At 47.1% G+C, this 20,301-nt stretch overlaps 1 protein-coding gene across 1 annotated transcript in view; it reads right to left on the bottom strand.

The window, feature by feature from the left end:
• Positions 1-20,301, bottom strand: part of CRTAC1 (cartilage acidic protein 1) — a 130,809-nt gene that overhangs the window by 52,263 nt on the left and 58,245 nt on the right. The window contains exon 3 of the mRNA XM_006756581.2: positions 513-709. Within this exon, the coding sequence (XP_006756644.1) occupies positions 513-709 (197 nt within the window). The remainder of the gene's footprint in view (positions 1-512; positions 710-20,301) is intronic.

Below are 20,301 nucleotides of genomic sequence, written 5' to 3'. Positions count from 1 at the left end.
GAATTTGTGGTGTGAATAAATGAGCTATGCTGAAAGCTGTGGGTCACTGAAGGATTTCAAAGCATTTTAGAAAGGCCCCCTTGAAACAGCATGGAGGGCAATTACGGGCAACATTTGTTGCTATGGTGGCCACCTGGGTGAGAATGCTGCGTGGTTGAGCCTGGCCGGAGCAGTGGGGAGGGAGGGGAGAGGAGGGGCTAGGAGGACTGGAGGCTGCTCCTACCTACCGGGAGGCCCGAGGACAAAGTCTGAAGGTAAGGACAGGCTTTTGCTCAAGGCCCTCCATCTCCAGGCCCAGCAGCCAGGAGATGAGGGCCAGCTTCATGCACAAGAGGAGAAGGGGCTCTTCTGCTGGGACAGAGCGAGGTCCTGGAGGCAGCAGGGGACTATGTCTAGGGGCGGGGGCCCGTGACAGTAGCCTGAGGAGGGCCAGGGTCCCCAAGGCCCTGCCCCCAGATGGTGCTGGGAGGAAGGTGGAAAGCAGGAAGAGGCCCGAGGCCCCAAACCCTTACCTGAGAAGGCATTATTGGTGTTGAGGAAGTAGATCTCCTCACGGCCATCCCCGTCTATGTCACAGGCTGTGACGCCGATGGCGTTGCCCTGCCGGTCCCGCAGCGCATAGTAGGGGGAGCTGCGCTTGTCCACTGCGATGTTCACCAGCCGCTTCTGGGCCCGGTCGTACTTCAGAACCAGATTGGGGCCGTTGTACCTGGATGGGCGAGGGGAAGGGGACATTGGGGAGGAGCAGTTGGGCCACCTGCCTCCACCTGACCAGCAAAGGGCTCAGAGTCCTCCCAGAGAGGTCAGTGTGGGGCAATTCAGCCCCACAGAATTCCTGGGGAGCCCTCAGCAGCTTGTCCTGGGGGTCCCTGGGTGTTTGATGAGTGTCCATGAATCAGATATGGGCCCCGGCAAAGCGAGAGTCAATTGGGCCCACACGGGCCTCTTCCTGCTTTCCACCTTCATGGAACACAATATAAGGAGCAGGGGAGTAGAGGGGAGTGGGAAACCAGTGACAAGCCTTTTACCACAGGCTATCCCGAAGAAAACAAGAACCTCCCAGGCACTTAGCTTGCCCATTTCAATGCCAAAGCCACTTTCACACTTGTGATCTCATTCTTTTAAATCTAACAACAATTAGGGGAGGGCGGTAAGGAAGGCTGTATAATTAACCCATTTTACACATGAAGCAACTGGTGAGCTTCATCAGGGAAACAAAGGCTCAGGGAAGTTCAGTGCCCTTCCCAAGGTAACACAGCTAATAAGTGTCAGGTGCTGGGACTTGAACTCGGGCCCTTTCTGCTATCCCAAGAGCCCTTGTGTGACTGAGCCGAGGAGGAGCAGAGGCTTTGTGGGTGAGGTTTGGGATGACCCTCTCCTGACGGAAGTCCCAGCGCTTAAACAGTATGTATGAAATTCGCATCTCAGGCGGGAGATTATGAATACATCTAAAGTCATTAGCAGAACCTGCTGGGTTTCTATTTCTATGAAACTCAAAACCAAAAGATTAAAGTTCTCATCAGTCCTCATCTCTCCCGTTTCACTCCCGCAGCCCCCTGGCCCCCAGGCATGATCTTGCCTCAGGGACTTGGCTCTTGCTGCTCCCTCGGCCCAGGATGCTTTTCCTGCAGACTTCCACATGGGTGCCTCCGTCCTTCACCTCCCTCAGGCCCTGGCTCAATTGTTGCTTCTCAGTGAGGCCCTCCTGCCCACATTCCTGAAATCTGCAACCACCTCCACCCTGCTCTCCTTATTCTGCCCCCTGCTCTTCCCCGATGGCTGTTACCACCAGCTGACCATCTGTCTCTTCTTGGTCATCTGTTCCTTCTCTGATCCCACTGGAATGTCAGATCCACGAGGGCAGAGCTTTCTGTCTGTTTTGTTCCCCAGGGCCTACAACAGTGCCTGGCACACAGAGGTGCTCAATAAATATTTGTTGAATGACTGAATGAGGGAGACCTCAGAGCTCACAGCTGAGTCATAAGGGTTTAGGTGCCCCACGGTCGATTTCTTCCCCTCGCATTTCCATCTGGAGAAAGTGGCATGCTCCAAGGTCACCCCCCAGACAGCACAGGCATGAATGTGTGAAGGCCTCTTACTGCTCCTGGAAAACCAGCTTGCCAGGCTCTCCAAAGGAACCTGGCCAGCCTCCATGCACTAGTCCCTGGTCTCCTGCCTTTGTTCTAACCCGGGCATGAGCATCCTGAGTTCAGCTGCCAGCCTCTGGATGGTCCAGGGCAGAGAACACTTGGAGGGCGGGAAGAACTCCCCAAGGTCTTTGAGAGAAATCACTTCTTGCTTCCTTGAAACAGATCCAACTTGGCCCTCTCCTTCATCACCAAGTGCAGAGCCAGTGAAATTGGGGGGATGCTGAGCAACTGGCCGGGAGCCTTCTGGCACCCACAGTGTGTGAAAGGGGAGACAGAGCTCACCGGGGGCTGAGTCAGCACCGGGTGATGGAAGGTCGCACATTAGATGTTTTGACAAAGATCGTCTGAGGGCTGTGTTAAGGACACGGCATGACCTGGGGACACTTCTAGGCAGGAGAGACAGTATACGGGTTCCAGCACTGTCAGCAGCTGGCTCCAGCCCCCAGGGACAGGAAGTGCCTTCTGCGTGCTCAACACTAGTCCTCCAAGCCTCTGGGTCTTCTGTTTGCCACCGTCCCTACTACTCCTCACAAGACATGTAGTCCTAGGGTTCTGGGCCTCGTTAAAAGCACTTTCACAAGCATTGTCTCACCTGAACCCCACGTAATCCCAGAAAGAAGGTAGGTAAGGCATTTTTCTAGAAAAGAACCCTGAAGGTCAGAGAAGCAAAGTGAGCTGTCCAAGGTTACACAGCTCATACATGACAGTGCTGGGCCTCTGACCATCTCCAGGGTCCAAATCCTATGTTCTTGCCATGTTGCCTATAATGCCAACTCTCTTAATCCTCTGCATTTTAAAAAATATATTTCAGAGGGGAAGGGAGAGGGAGAGAGAGAGAGGGAGAGAGGGAGAGAGGGAGAGAGGGAGAGAAGGAGAGAGGGAGAAGGAGAGGGGGAAAGAGGGAGAAGGAGAGAGAGAGGGAGAGAGACACAGAGGAATATCAATGATGACAGAGAATCATTGATCAGCTGCCTCCCGTATGCCCTCTACAGGGGATCAAGCCTGCAACCCTGGTATGTGCCCTTGACCAGAATCAAACCCAGAACCCTTCAGTCCGCAGGCTGATGCTCTATCCACTGAGCCAAACCAGCTAGGGTTGCACTTAAAAAATATATATATTTTCATTGATTTCAGAGAGGAAGGGGGAGGTAGAGAGAGATAGAAACATCAGTGATGAGAATCACTGATCAACAGCCTCTCACACTCCCAACTATGGATTGAACCTGCAACTAGGGATCAAGGCTGCAACCCGAGCATATGCCCTGATCAGGAACTGACCGTGACTTCCTGGTTCATAGGTCAACACTCAACCACTAAGCCACGTTGGTCGGGCAGTTCTCTGCATTTTTAAATTTTTTTCTGGCAGCTTCTCCCAGAGTAGTGATGTGAGCAATGCCTGAGGATTTCATGTAAACACTGGAGATAATAACCCTACCTTTCTACAGCACTTTACAATTTACAAAGAACCTTCTCATCCTTGATTTCATTTGTTTCTCGCAGGTCTTGACTCTGCCAGAGGTTAGCTTTGTGACTTTGGCTGGTCAGAAACCCATGCTCTGGGCTTCTCTTCCACAAAACAAGAGATTTGGACTAAATCAGAGGGTCACAAAAGGGATGTCAGTTCCCACACCAATCGGCCGGGGGAGCTGGATGTACGGTATGTGAGATTTCATGCTTCTTCTTGTGACACCTGCCAGAGGTTGTGGGGCAATTCTAGGAGTTCAGTGAAATGGGGTCAGGCAGTGGGACAGGGTCCATGTTCTTAAAAAGCAGATGTGCCTTCATAATCTCCAAGGCTGGGCCAGCAGGCAGAAGCGATGGGCTTGGAGGCAACTGGAAAGTCTGCTCGAGAGACACCAGCAGGGCACAGCCCACAGTTATGTGAGTGCCATCCAATGTTGGTGCCAGTCTGCTGGGACAGGGCTGCGATGGGCAGGGAGGGGCCTGGGGGTTGGGTCCAGAGCAGCCTGGGTGTCGGCTTCTGGCCATGCCACTTTCTGGCGCTAACCTTGAGCTTGACACTCATTTCTCCAAGCTTCAGCTTCCTCATTATTTCTACTACATCTATGGCTACATAACTCACAGGATAGCTGCGAGGATGAGAGTGTGTGACAACACTTGGTAAACTGTGAAGAGTTACACAGTTGTATGTTCTCATCATTATTACAGAAACAACCGAAGCACAATCTCGAGAACTCTCCAGTGATCATTTTGAGAGTTTCCAAACGCAATCTAGTATTTCTCTTCCAAAAACATCCCACCCTCATCGCTCATCCTCTGTGGGTGTATTTCTTTATTGCCCTTTATAACTAAAGTTCTCAGAGTTGTCGTCACAAGCTGTCTCCACTGTCTCTCTACCCATTTACCCCACCCAACCCACATCCTCCCCCACACCCAATTCCAGCCAAGCCACTCTTGTTACTGTCATTGGGAGCTTTTGTGTGGCCACATCCAATGACACCCTCCCTTTCCAGTCTCCCTCAGTCTCCACCACACCACTTCCCTCTTAAAACACTGCTCTCTTGCCCCTGAGGTTGCCAACCTCCTCTGGTTTTCCTTCTCTCTCTCTCTGCCTCCGTCTCTTTTTCCCCTTGGAGGTTCTTCCTCCTCTCTCTGCCCTCTTGATGTTGGAATCCCCAGGCTTGGTCCTGGGTCCCCTTCTCCCCTCTGTCCCCTTTCACTAGGGGATAATATTCGTTCTCAAGACTGACAACTCCCAAATTTATATCACCTACCCAAATCCCCAGTCCAAGCTCAGACTCATATATCTGACTGCCTACCTGACATCTCTCCTTGCACCCGCACAGTCATCTCTGATGGAACTATCGATCGCTCATCCCCCTGCCCTGCAATGGACACCCAAATACTGACGCCAGCAACCTGGTGCCAGCCTTGCTTTTCCCATCCCCTTGTCTTCATACCTAATTCATCAGCCAATCCTGCCATTTCTACCTCTTAAAAAATCTTTCAAATCTTTCTCTTTTTTCCTCCCCAACTGCCACCAAAGAGGCCTTTCTTTCTTTCATCACTTGCCCCCATCAATCTAATTCCCCCATACCATAGCCACAGTCATCTTTTTAACACACAAATCGGGCCAGCCATTCTCCTGCCTTAAACCCTTTGGTGGCTCCCCATTATGTTGGAATGGAACCCAGACCCCTTATCATGCCCGGACTGGGAGCCCAGCTTGGTTGGTTCCCGCTTCGCTGACCTCCTCCAGGCCCTGGCTTCTCACCAAACTGCTCCCTCTGACTATGACACTCTCTTCCCTTCCCTCTGGCTTCTTCTCATTCTTTAGGTCTCACCATTAAAAGCAGCTCAGAAAAGTCTTCCCCTCGGGGTATCCACTGTCTCACTCTTGTTTGGTTACCTAGGTATTGCCCATTTCTCCAGTAAACAATAAGCTTCATGAGGGCGGGGTCTGTGTTTGCCTTGTTCATTGCAATCTTCTCATTATCCAGTGCATAATGAGTGCTCAATAAATACCTGTAGAGTGAACGAAAGAGAAGTAGCCTATCGAAGGTACCAGATCACCACTGGGTGGCTGAGCAAAAGCCTGACTAAGCCAACAGACTCTTGATTGGTGTTTGCCCTCCACTTTTATTGTTCCCCAAAGATATACATATTGACAGAGAGGAGGCCAAGACCTGGTGTCCTGGATAAGAGTGAGAGAGAATAACAAAATGTTATAGACATAGAATCAACCTTTTTTCTGTTCAGAATCATTGACCCATGTGAAAAAATAATCTTAGACAGTTACATAAAGAGAAACCAGATAATAGGATGTAATAATTATAGGTACCTGCTATATGTTCGATACTGCGCTAAGTATTATACATGAATAAAAATTTTTAAATTTGAAAGATATATAAATTACGCTATTTTGAAAAGTAAGAAGAGGAAACCTTTTTCATTTAGAAAGGAAAATAATGAAAAATATATAGCTATTCAACACTATAGTCAGGAGAGAGAGGCAGGGCAGAGAGAAAAACACAGATGTATGTATGCACAAAGAATGAAAGATAGAGACACATAAAATAAAATAAAAAAACAACCGTAGAAATTGAATGAAACCCTGAGCAGAGAGAGAAAAACACATGCTGAAACATAGACAGACTGGCTCATACAGACACAGAGACACGGAAAAGGGGACATGCAGACCTGTAGAGACTAATGGAGAGACCCCTGGGAATTTCAACAGGAAGCCGAGATATTATCATAGAGAAACAATCCATCTCTGTGGCCATTTCCAGCATTTCCTCTAACGGCATAAGGATGTATTTTATTCTTGGTCACTTCAATACCCTTACTTTATAGATGAAGAAAGCGAGTTTCAGAAAAAACGACTTTCTGAAAGTCAAAGAGCTAATTGTTAGATAAAATAAACCAAAGGCAAACTTATCCCTTAGCAGGGATCAACAAAAGTATGGCCTTTGGACTAAATTTGGCCTGCTGCCTATTTTTGTAAATAAAGTTTTATTGGAACGCTGATATGTTCATTTATTTGTATATTAAGAATGGCTGCTTTTGTTATACTGTAGAGTTCAGTGGTTATGATTGAATGTATGGCCCAAGAGTTGAAAATATTTATCATGTGGTTCTCTGCAGAAAAACATTTCCTATCCCTGACTCAAAGGGTTATCAGCCATATATTATAGGTATATTAAAAGTTCTAAGTGAACAATATCAGAACAGAACTCAAAATTAGAATAGTGTTAGTAAAAATTACGTTGGGAGTCTGTACTTGGAAATACAGTTTTTTTGAGATAACATGGTATTTCAGGGATAGTATCGGTTGAATGCAAGGAAGACATTAGGTCTTAGGATGGAGACTGTGAAGCAAAATAATCTTTAGAGAAAAGAGACAGAAAAGTTGCTTAAGAAGAGAGCAGTGTTCTCTACATGGGGCTTATTCTAAGGCTTAGAAGTAAGAGCATGTTCCTTCCCTCGCAATGAATAAAGTGGTTAAAGGGGTGTGGTAGAGGATCTCCACAGAGGGCGGCCATCTTCTCTTTTCTCTGTGGGCACTTCTTACTCCAAGCAGAAAAAGGTGGAATCTATTTTGCCTCCCCTTGAATGAATCTGGACTTGCCTCAATTAGCAGCATATGGTAGAAGTGATGTTGGGCCAGTTCTGGATCTAGCCGTTAAGAGACCTACTTTGGGTTTGGTAAAAGCCAGTCACCATGATAGAAATGTCACTACCTTGAGATCACCATGCTCTGACACAGCCCAATCTAGCCTCATGGAGAGGCCCTGGGGAAGGGCACCGAGGCACCAGATATGTGAGTGAAGACTTCGTCAGCAGTTGAATGCAGCTGGTTTGTGATACCAGCAGATGTCACGTGGAGCAGAAGAACCATCCAAATGAATTTGCTCGAATTTTTGACCCACAGAATTGTGAAAAATGACAAATTCTTTTTAAGCCACTACATTTTTGGAAAAGAAAGTACATAATGATGACCTATGATTTCAGACCCAAAGGGAAAAGGAATTTTACTACTGGAAAGTAAGAAAAAGTACTGTTCATAAGTCAGTGAAACTCTGTAGGGTAGCCATTTGAATTTCCAGTAGGCAGGTCTCCCCAAGGGATGCCTGGATCTGTTGAGTTGATACTTGCATCTCAGAATATCTGAGAATTTGTGCAGAGCCTGAGGGTAGAAGGGTAATAAGAAATACAAGGATTCCAGAAACCTGTTTTCTTACTCCTCATTCTCATTCTTCATTCTCTTTTAGCCATATCCATTTCCTAGTTTGAATGTACAACCTTTAATATAGATGATTTTTTGTAGATGTGTGTCATGCTCTTTTTTCTTTGCTTACATATTTAATCCAGTGAAAGCCATTGAAGTTAAATAGGACCAGCACACACATGGGAAAGCATTCAAACAAAAGATTCACAAATTGTATCCTAGGATAGGATATATCCAGAGGCCAGTTTAAAGGAATGGAGATGTTGGTAATGGGAAGGTTCTAGGTGTGGTGAAAACTTTGGGGGTAGGGATTTTAAAGGAGAGTAAATTGGATAAGTGTGGAAAGGGCATCCATCCCAGAAAACAAACAAACAAATTTGATCCCGAATTAGGAGCTAACCAGGTTGGAGAAGACCTCACAAATAGAGGGAAAAGAAGGAGAAGGTAACTTTAAGATGAACAATAAAAACCTTTTGTCCTAAGGGGTGGGTAGTTTTTTTAAGAAAGGAATATTTGGCACCAAAAGGTCAGAATAATCTAGTGATGAGTGTCTGTAAGAACTCCATGCAGACTGATTGATCTATACCTTGTTCTAAAAGAGGTCTGTGCTCAGCATGAGCTCTGTGCTCCTGGAATTTCTTATATGTTGATGAGCATGGAAGCACCCAGAAGGAAGTGCCCAGACTACCATTTGCAGTTCTATCCCCCACTGTACGTGGACAATGCCAGAAAAAACAGGTGCTCTGGTCGTGATGTTGATGGTGATGACGATAAAGACCACGACTCCATTCCTCAATACAGGTTTATCTCACTAAACGAGGAAGACAAGGAGACAGGAGTTCCATAAAATATCAAAGAAGGAATTCAGGTGACAGATGGAGGCTATGGCAAGCAGGATTCTTTCGTTGCAAGTGGCAATCACTCCACATGCACTAGTTGAATAATTTATTGGCTCATATGTCCAAACGACCAGAGCATCAAGGGTACAAGTAGTCTTCTGGGTACAGGTAGATGGGAACCAGGGTTCTGACTTTCCCTCCTCCTCTTTTCTCTGTCTCTTGACCTCATTCTCTCACACCATCCTGCTTCACAAGGCTTGACCTGTGTTAACACTCTCAGTCTCATACTTCAGCTTCAGCACAGAGTGGAGATGCTATCTTTCCTCAGTTCCAATGGGAAAAACTCCAGGGAAGGGCTATGATTGGCCCAGGTTGGGTCAAATGTCCATCCTCAGAGCTGGGAGTCTATGATTGACAGCCTTCAACTAGTACCAAACCTAGTGAAAGCAGCATCTCAGGAGCCATGTATTTTCAGGAAGAGATGAGGAATGTGTCTCTAGATAGACAGTCATCCATCTGGGTCTGCACATTCTGGAGACAAACTTGCCAGGGCCTACTGATGGAAGGCAATGACTCCCTGGAACCACCGAGTCCCTGTGTCCTGGAGATACATCTCAAGATCCTCCCATCCCCCTCTTGAGCCCCAGAAAGAAGTAAATACAGGAAGTGGATTCACAAAGGGTTCTTGGCCTCCTGCCTGCTCCTGAAGCCTCTGTTCCAGGCAGCATTGCTGGCTGTGGGGAGGCGGGAGGGCACTGAGAGTTGGCAGCGACAAGCCCGATGTGGAGCATGAAGGGATACACGGTGAGCTCTGGCCCAACTCTGTGATCAACTCTCCACAGACTCAGGCAAATCACTTAACTGCCTGAACACAAAATACTTTAAATCTCTATTCAAACTTTCTTCCTTCATGCTATCACTCTCTAGAAGCGTTAGCTAAAAAGCCATTGGTCTCTCTCTCTCTTTTGTTTGAAGAGGTGGGCCAATTTAGTGGGGCAAATAGCCAATGAATACTTCAGTAAGGCCTAGGATACTGGCCACGGGACACTGAGTTAAGTGATGGTTTCATCAAGCTCTGGGGCCTGTGCATGTTTGCGGGCAAGAGGAAAAGACCCAGGAGGGCAGTGGATTTAGAGTGTAACTAGGTAAAATGTGTAGAAGGTGGAGGGGAACAGCAGGTAAACTACCAGCAGATGGGTTAGGCTTGAAGTCAAGAGAAGAGGAGATGAAGCCAGGATGGGTAAGAAGACAGGATGAGGAGGAGGATAGTGACAAGGAAGTTGATGCCCAGAGACCTTGGTCTGCTCATAGGTAAATAAGAGGTGAGGTTCTTAGCTGAGAGGAGGGTGCAGAAGTCACAGCTTGAGGAATGAGGAAGTTGGAATAGCAACCGAGGGGCTAATACATGGCTCCTTTCCATGGTAAATGGGGCATGCAGGGTGCACACCATGAGGCTGAATTTGGGAGATGCAGAGGGCAGGCGGTGGGACAGGATTAGTGTTACAGGTTGCACAGAAGATACAGGAATGAAGCAATCACAGCAGGGAGGCCAGAACAGGGCCCAGAGAGTCAACCTGGACCAGCGGGCACAGGGTAAGGTGGAGTAGAGGCAGGGCTGCCTCAGGGAGCAGGTGAGGGCAGGTGTTCAGGGCCTCAGCTCTGAAATGGGAGCTGCCTGCTCTTGGCTCTGGAGAGTGGCTGGGTAAAGGAAGCGGGAGCATCTACTCTTGGGAGTGAGGTGGATTCTGTGGGGGCAACAAAGGGCAGCAGAAAGTGCCCTGGACATGGAGTTAGAACGGAAAGGCTGAGAGGCAATAGAGCTCCGTGGTGAGGAACTTAGCTCAGGAGTCAAGGGCAGACTCCTACTCTGCAACTCTCCAGCTCTGTAGATTTTCCTGGACAAGTCACCCAACTGTTCCAAGCCTCAGTTTCCTGATATCAGCTCCCCTGCCATAGGGTTTTGCTGAGAATTAAGATAATACCTATAAAGTCATTAATACAGTACTGGGCACAGAGAAAACACTCAATAAGCACTAGTTAGTGTGTCTGTCTTCTTCTCCCATATACGCTCAGTCAATGGGAACTCGATAAATATTTTTGAAAGAATGAGTTATTGTCATTATTACCTGTGTAGCCTTGAGCACAGGAGACTGTGAGCTCTGTGGAGTTCTGGAATATGTTTTATTCTTCTGGCTCTTAACACAATGTTTGATAAAGGAACCTGATTACATTCACTAGAATTCAGTTTCCTCATCTATAAAGTGGGGCTAATAATATTTGCTCTACCTCAAGGTCAAATGAGATAACGCATGCAAACTGTGACAGAGCTGTAGGTTTTGCACGCATGCATATACATACACACATGCGCATGCGCGTGCCCACACGATATATGACTGCTGTCTGCAGCAGAGGCAGTGCCTGGCCCCCCCGGGGAGCCCAAGCTCTTCTACCCCATTTGACAGGAGCTGAGTGATAGGCCCATTGAGCTGCAGCAATGCCCTGTGAAAGGAAGATGATAGGAGTTTGTTGAGGGCCTCGTCAGAAGGCGGCTGTGGTTTTCTCCAGCAGGGAAGAAGTCTGGAGCTGGGCACTGGGCTGGACAAGAGGCTGCTTTAAGTCAGCCTGGCCTGATGCCTGGGTTGGACAACAAGGAAAGAGAGGTCACCAGACAGGTCACAGGCCCTGGTGAGGAACCGAGAACAGACAGGTCTTGCCTGGTGAAGGGCAGGGCTGTTGTGTGAAGACAAGGACCAGGTGAACTCTTGCTGGTCCAGCTCATGGGGGAATAGAGATGGCCATCGTTAGTTTAGAAAAGGCCCATCCTTCTAGCCCAGGATTGTGTCCAATTAGAGTCTTAGCCCAGACTCTCTAGCTGGGTAGCAGGCCCCTCTTCGTGACAATGAGCTTCCCCCATAATGACTATCTGCTTGGAATTTCTCATATAAGTCACTGTTGGAGCCCCCCTGTCCCTTGTGCCTATCAGGATATATGGGCCAGGCTGTCCAGGCCACTGTCTGGATCTCCATACACTCTCTCCAGACCCTGTGGATATGCTGTCCTGATTGCGGGCCTCCACTCTCTGTTCATCCTGGGATCCCATCCCAATGGGAAACAAGTTCCTCTGGTTCTCCCTCATGCTGCAGCCCACGGGGCATGCCTGGCTGTGTCTTGTGAAATAATGGTTGGAGGAAGCAGCAAAAGCCTTCCAGCGGCTGTGAAGTGTTAACTGATGAATTAAACTCTTCATTTTGATTTGAAGGAAATAGTCCTAGAAGACACTCTTGCTTTAAAAAAAATATTAAGCTGCCAACTATGAAAGGCATTCATTCGCGGGGGTCCTTGTTGCCAGGCTGGCTTGAATTCCCTTAGCCACGCATTAGCACTAATCAGAATCTGGCTGTGCGAGCAAACGTGCACTCGAGTTTAGGGGCAGAAAATGTGTGTAAAGTATTAGTGAGAAAGTACCAAACATACCTATTTATTCCTTAAAGTGCTTGTAGTATAAAAATGACCTATCTGGCTGGCAGTTAAAATAAACAGTTATTTTAATTACAAATGAAAGGTACATGACTATAATCTAAGATATTAGGTATCACAGACAATTTATATTTGAACCATCCATCTAGATTAAAGCCCTGCTAGAGCTGGTGCATCCTGATTACACAAGACTAGCAGGCAAGTCCTTGCTCCTCACAGTGGGGGTGGGGACATGTGGCACTGGCAACATTTGAGAGCAGCTTAAAAATGCAAAATCTCAGGCACCAGATCTCCGTGTCAGAATCTGCATTTTAACAGATGACAAGGTGATTTACATGCACATTCCAGTTTGAGAAGGGCTGGTCTGGGTCAGTGTTTCTCCAGGAGTAGCCTGTCGCCCATGTACATTAGAAGTACCTGGAGAGCTTATTAAAAATGCAAATTCCCGAGCCCCACCCAGACCTGCTGAATCAGAAATGTCCATGCACGGAGCCCAGGAATCAGCATTTTAAACAAACTCCCATGTGGTTTTTATTTTCGAAGAACTGTGAGACCTACCCCTAGTCCTTCCTATCTTATTGAGATCTATTAAGGACCAGTTGACATTCGATGTTCTGAGTCCAGTGCAAAAGGATTAGGATGGATATCATGTCTGCCGTTTAGGGGTTTAACCCCTTCCCCGGCAGAAACGTGTATACTCGTTTTCACAAAATGTTCTTTTTCAGTCATCGACGAGTATACTAAGAAAATATGGTAAAAAAAATATGGTTTATAGGAAGACGAGTTACAAACTGTTTTCATAACCAGCATCAAAAATACTATATAGAACCAAAATAAAAAAATTAGTCTGAAAAAGAAACGTTTTTAACAAAAAAATTGTTGGGGAAGGGGTTAAAGCAACATTGCTGTAGCTGAACATGTAGGGGACAAGCTATGGCATAAATACCGAGAAGGATTATGGTATTGACTAATTCACGATGCATTTGAGTCTTCCTTCTGCACTGAATACATGTTCTTCCTGAGGGGGAGCAAAACAGACATGTTGTCCTCATCCTTCCTACTTCTCCTGGAGCCAGGTGGACTTCCACCTAAGGGACCACTCATTCTTTTGGGCTACTGGGCAGAGCCCAGCCCATGGCTCAGCCTTTTGTTCCTTCAGAAAGAGAGAGACATGAACCATAACATTCTCTTTTAGAGATAAGAAAAATAGCCAGCATCTTTTGGAATTCAATGTATGACAAGTGGAGATGGGGAACATGTGATAGGAGCCCAGCTGAAGGCCTCTGTTGACTCAGAGCTTAAATGGCATGAAGGCTGGCCCTTAACCTTGGTCCTTTAGTGCAACAGTGTCTAAGTTGGGCTAACCTGGCCCAGATCTCAGGACTCATATGTGGTTACATAGTGCTTTCTGGTTTACCAACATTATGACTTTATTCACTCATCGATCCAATCTGGTGGGGTCATTACTTATCTCCCCTCCCCCTTTAATGCAAAACCAGAGGTTAGTCATGTGCCCATCGCACAGCTGGAAAGTGGCAGGGCTGAGCCTTGAATTTGCTTCTTCTAACTCCAACCACAAGCCTTATTTGTCTTCTATTCATGGACTAACGTATTATTTTAACTAGACCAGGGACTCCTTTTGGCAAAGCTCGCTCCATATTATACCAGTGAGTGCAGCATGAGCATGTGATAACCCCTCAGCAGGTTCAGTGGCCAAAAAAGAGTTACTGCTTCTTTACTTTGCAGCTCTGGCAAATTCTCAGAGGTGTAGGTGAAAAATCAATGCCAGATGGCTCTCGTGGAGAAGACGCCACGGCTTGGCTGCCGTGGAATCACCTTGGGAGGAACGTCATTGTAGCTGAAAGGTATGGCAAGATCAGGCTGGACTCTGGACCACACCAGCCCTGCGTGGCAGCCCAGCCCTAATGTGGCTCAGCTCCACTTTCCATGTTCACGCGAACAGTGAGGTGAAATGAGGGAGGAGGAGCGGCAGAGAGAGCAGCATCCAGGAGGGATTACTGCTCGCCCTGAGAGACCCCTCCAGGCCTGGATGTGGATGGTGATGAAGCTCCACGGTGACAGCACAAATAAGGCTCCTGTCCACACCATCATTGGGCTCAATAGATAAATGCAGACCTGCTGTCAGAAATGACAATCTGGGTGTTACAAATAACCGACTCAATGTCATGATCGCTGGAGCTGAGGTTCAGGAGCAAAGTGGAAACCTGCGTGGAAATCCACAGTGGCCAGGAGGGATCTTGAGAGAGCTGCGAGGACTTCTCCAAAGCCTGCTGGCCCGTGTCCAGGAGTGATGTGTGCACCTCTGATATATTATTAATCTCAGGATTCCGGCATGGGTTCCTCCATCTTTGTAAAAGACAATACCCATACTCACAGCATGGGCTGGGGCCCAGCTGGGGCGGTGCGCCCCGTATTCGTTTCCTAAGGCACCATAGCAAATTACCAGGAACTGCGTGGCTTAACACAGAAATTGATTCTCTCACAGCTCCGGAGGCCAGAAGTTCAAAATCAAGGTATGGGCAGGGCCGAGTTCCTTCCAGATGTTCTAGGAAAGAACCTCCTCCAGCTTCTTATGGCTACAGGCATTGCTTGGCCTGTGGCCGCCTCACTCCACCTTTGTCTCCGTGGTCACATTGCTTCCTCCTTTCTCAAAACCCTCTCTGCCTGTCTCTTTTAAGGCAATACTGCATTTAGGGCCTATCCAGATAATCCAGGGTAAGTTCTTTTTTCTCAAGATCATTGACTTAATCTCATATTTTGTCATGTAAGGTAATGTTCACAGGACCCCGGGACTAGGGCATGGATGCATCTTTGGGGGGAGGGTGGTGCACCAGTCAACCCACTACAGGCCCCTCTGAATTAACTCTTATTTTCCCAATAAATTATCAGTTAAGATCACAATAATAGTACCTGAGAAGTGTGCTAGGTGCTTCATATGCTCATTTAATTTCCCCAACAACTCGGGAAAGCCAATATTTGTATTCCCATCACAAAGAAAGAACAAAGCTCTGAAGTCCATACTCCTTCAGATTCTCCAAAGGTTTTTGGTCTGTGTGTTTGGGGAAGAAGAGAGGATGAGCCCCTCACCTTCTTCAAACACAGCATTTCCACTCTGATCTTATTTAGATGGTGGGAGGTTACAGATTTCCTTTATCTTCCAAAGGGTTACACTGAGAAAAAGTTCACAAGACACAGCTCTGCACTTCACAGCCTTGCATTGTTTGGGCAGGGACCCAGGTTCAGGAGCCCCACCTTTGGAGGCAGACACGCCTGGGCTCAAATCTCTTCTCTCTCCTAACCTTGTTCTCTGTCCCTGGGCAAGTTAGCTAACCTCACTGAGCAGCATGTTTCTCACCTGTGCAATGGAAATGATAATAGAATGTACCTCAAAGGGTTGTCGTGAGAACGGAATGAGATAACGCACCTCGAATGTTTAAATAGTGCTCCGTAAAGAATAGCTATTAATTTCATAGTTATCTTCATTGGCTTATGCTTTTCTTCTACTGATCAGTTCCCTTGATATTCAATCTGGGATCTCTTGAAAGTGGAAATGTTTATCCAGAATAGGTGAGTCCAGCTGTTTTCCCCTCACTTTCAGAGGACGGGTGGCATCAGTCCAGGGCAGTGGTATGCAGTGTCACTCTTCCCAGCTCATGGAAGAGGATGCTGACATCCACACTATATATACCCAAAGAGTCTGAGTCACATGCATGGTGATGAATTCCAGGTGCAGCCACAGACTCACACAGGAGTCCCCAAAGAGGCTGTGATGACAAAACTTATAGAGCAGTCGTAGTTCCTCATGTTGTGGTGACCCCCAATTTCATTGTTACAAATTGAACATAATTAAAGCATAGTGATTGATCACAAAAACAATATGTAATTATATATGTGTTTTCCGATGATCTTAGGCGACCCCTGTGAAAGGGTCGTTCGACCCCCAATGGGGTCGCGACCCACAGGTTGAGAACCGCTGTTATAGAGGCTGGGCCCTGGAGCAAGGTGTGGGACTTCATTGACATCTGTAATAATTGCAAAGACTTATTTATCAACATCTGTGGGGTTCCAGATGACCTTAGGCAACTGCTGCCTCGGTGGCCAAGCGCAACTCACCGTGAAGTGCTACGTGAGTGGCAAAGGGATGCTCACGTGCCTCTGTGAAGGGCTTATGATTACATTTGCTTCCAGGTGAATGAAACGTGAGTTCCAAGAGGCAGGCTGACTGACACCAATCTCTTCAACATATTCCCAAACAGCTGCCTTAAGTACAGGTTCTGATTGAATTTTGGAATGTGTCATAATGAGAGCTTAGCATTCATTGACTGCTTACCACCTGCCAGGCACTGGGCTGAGGACTTTATCTGCATGTTCTCACGTTCCCCCAAGTGAATCTATGATCCCTTTTTACAGACGAGGCACAGGGGGTCACGGGACTCCTTGAAGGTCACTTAGTTGTGAAGTCGAGGTGCCTGGTGCAGCCTGGGCCCTGCGGGAGTCTCTGGAGACGCCACTGTAAGACCCGGGCGGAAAGAATGCACACTGCCTGCTCTTGTGCATCTTCGTTTTGGACGGGATCTTCTCCTGATCATTAAAAATGAATGTTCTATTCAGTAGCTGTGGTAATTAAGCAAAACAGAACAAACAAGAAAACACCGCCACCATCAACAAAACCCAAACTAACAAAAATCTGCCTTGGGCCAGATTCTTCTCTAAATCGCATGAATCTACAACTATAGGCTCCCAAAAGGAACAAGCACTAACACAGACCTAACCCGTTTCTCTGAAGGCACACTTGTGGGCCAGGGTGACAGATATGCTCTCAGATGACGGAGAACTTTCTAGAAAGTGCATGCTGGGAAGCAGGGCACTCATTTTAAGAAAAGGGGCACCACTCTAAAAGAAGGAAATTTCCAAAAAGACATTGGGACAGGGTGTGCCTGGCATTGGCGGGCCCTCTGCAGGGGGCAATGGTACACATGTTAGCGAGGAGAAGGAGGTAACTGAGTTGAGGTGTGATGAAATGCAGTGAGTGATAACAGAAGGAGTATGTTTTCACTGTGGCCCTGGGAAGGTGGGCTTGTTCTCAATAGCATCAATGATATCTGTCAACAGTAGAAGCAGCAGCTGATATTCACTGAATACTTGTTGATGAGTGACGTGCACATCAATGATCTTGTTTAATCTTCACAACAACTCTATAAGGTAGGAACTATTATTAGTCCCATTTTACTGATGATGAAACTAAGGCTCCGCAAGGTTAGGCAACTTGGCAGAGGTTGCACAGCTGGAAAGCAGCAGAAGCCCATTCAATGAACCTGGGCCTGTGGGATCCTAGAGCTCATGTTCTTACGCAGCTTTCTTCTTGCCTTTCATCTGGCTAGTCCCTGGACTTAGTCTCCTGAAGATAGTACGTTTTTGATGCAGTGAGGACTGCCTCCTTGTAGTGACTACGTCTATTGCATTATAGTGTGATGGACTCTCCACACACAGGAAGTGGGTTTAAAATGTGTGAGAGACTCACTGAGTAGGGGGTGGGTTAGGAGGTGATAGGGACAGGCTTAGAAACAGGAAGTGACAATGACATTCATTAATATGCATCATAACCTCTCACCACTTTCTGTGTCGATCAGAAGTGGATTTGAATTTGGGGGCTATGAGGCTCTCTTCCCTCCCACCCCTGTACCATCACCAAGGCTGCATAGGGGAACTCTCCCTTCTTTGTCTCCTCTAACCCCTGCAAGGGGCCTGTGACAGCCCTAGCAGACAAGTGGGGGCTACTGGAAACAGGATACTAATACAAGTGGTAATTCCCTGGTAAACCTCTGGCTCCCTCATCCCAGGGCACCTTAGGTGAAGGATGCGTTTTAAAGACAGAACTGGGCATTCTGTGCCTTCTCGGGCTAGAGGAGAAGATGGGCACATCACATGGCAGTTGGCAAAAGAAAGGGGACAATTTCTTCTCGTTAAAAGTCATTTCAGTGCATTTATTGGTGATAGCAGTGGGGGACATTAGAAATTAGTCACCCTTTTAAGTCAGCAGCGGTCCCTTGCTGCCCTAATCTACACCCTAAATTACACTTGGAGATCTAGAGCGTGTCGTTTTTTTTAAAATTAATACATTCTATTTTTAAGCAATTTTAGATTCACAGCAAAATTGAGCAGAAAGTACAGAGAGTTCCTATATACACTCTGTCCCCAAACACCGACAACCTCCCCCATTGCCGACATCTGGCACCGCAGCAGTGCATTTGTTACAATCGATGAACCTACACTGGTGCATCATTATCACCCAGAATCCATAGTTTACATCAGGGTTCACTCTTGGTGGCACATTCTATGGTTTTGGAGCATGTCGCTTTTTTTATCTGATAGGAAAACGCATAAGATGACTGGCTTGTGGCCACCTAGTAGGGAGAAGCTGCAGCTATCACGAGCCCCTAACCCCTCGTTGGTGCTCACACTCACACCTCCTTTGCAGAAAATACAATCAACTGGTCTCCCAGGGATCATATAATGAGAAGGGAGGCAGAGAGAATCCACAGGGATGAAACTAACAAGAACCAATTCCACGGCTTGAAAAAAAAGGGACCCCTCCCCACCCCTGCTGCTTCAAGGTAGACTGTTCCGTGGTTTATTCTCACCCCAGAAGACACCAAGATGAAACTGGAAGACTGGAAATCCGGCAGCAGCAGGACTGTCCATTCAAATCTCAGGGCCTGTGTTAGCAGCGAGTCTAAAGAGCATCGGGTTACTGTGCGAGTCTGCAGATCAAGGGAGCCTGGGAGTCTTCTGGTTTCAAGCCCAGGATTTGCACGTTGCCAGCAGTAAGGGTAGGACTGCTATAAGAATGACATGATGTAATAAGCATCAAGCCTGTGGATCAGGGGTCCCCAAGACCACCCCCAGATCAATGATTCCCTACAAGGAGTCTCAGAGCTCAGTATCCAGAACGCATGGCTAAGATTTATGACAGTGAGACGATATAAAGTGAAATAAACAAAGGGAAAAGGTGCACAGGTCGAAGTCTGGAGGAACAAGCTTCCAACAGGCCCCTCCCAGTAGAGTCACACAGAATGTGCTTAATTCCCCCAGCAACAGGCTGTGACAACATGTGTAAAGTGCTGTCTGCTAAGGAAGCTCATTAGAGACTCGGCGCCCAGGATTTTTATTGGAGGCTGGTCACGTCGGCACACTCTGCCTAGCACATACCAATACTCCAGACTCCCAGAAGGAAAGCAGGTATTTGGCATAAAACCACAGCTTGTGTAGGCAGTTTAGGTACAGTGAGCTACTGGTATCGGTCCTGGGGATAGTGGGAACTCTCCCCAAATCCAAGTTCCCATCCACAGGCCAAAGATCAACCTTGAAAGTGGGGTTTACTAAGGATAAGGGCCTGCTCTGTTAACTCTTTCTGCACAGCTTGCTTCAGTTTGACACATGGTAGATGTTCAATAAATTGCAATTATCATTACCAGCAGCACTGCAGTTCTGCACCTTTCTCTACAGGAGGAGAGCTCAGCATACCGACACTGGTGTCCTCCAAGTCCAACCAGGTACCACTTAGAAAATGAAGGCCACGTGTGCACACACGTACCTGTACACACAAGTGTGTATCTAAGATAAAGTAACTGCTCACATAATAAACCTTTTCCTCTTCAACTGCTGAATGATTCTTCTCTCATCTCTGGTCTTAGTCTGCTATTTACAACTCTAATTGACATGTTTGTTTGTTTGTGTATCTTCAACTGAGTTGTTGGTAAAAAACAAAACAAAACAGGTTCATCCTGTCAGGACCAAGGACAGAGCCCCGGGCACTTGCCTTAAAGCCTCCTTTTACTTAAAATTCTTGGATCAACCTTTAGGATGATTCTGCTAAAGGAATGATCATCTGCCTCATGGCAGCTACAATAATATGTGAGGAGGCCATTAACTGCTTCATTAAAATAAAAATAAACGATGTCTCCAGCATTCTGCCAGTCCACCAGGCAAATGCTCGCTTGCAAGGAAACAAGGTTCATTGTGTCTGCAGCCAGTGCTGGCTCCTGGTGATCACACACTGTGTCTTAAAAATTTATAAGCCATTTGTTTGAACTTAATGTTCTTTAATTGACAGATACACTCT

The sequence above is a fragment of the Myotis davidii genome, unplaced genomic scaffold (genome assembly GCF_000327345.1).
Source record: "Myotis davidii unplaced genomic scaffold, ASM32734v1 scaffold332, whole genome shotgun sequence".
NCBI classification, from domain to species: Eukaryota; Metazoa; Chordata; class Mammalia; order Chiroptera; family Vespertilionidae; genus Myotis; species Myotis davidii.
Note: the sequence above shows the minus strand (reverse complement) of the source record. Positions and strands in the feature narration are given on the sequence as shown.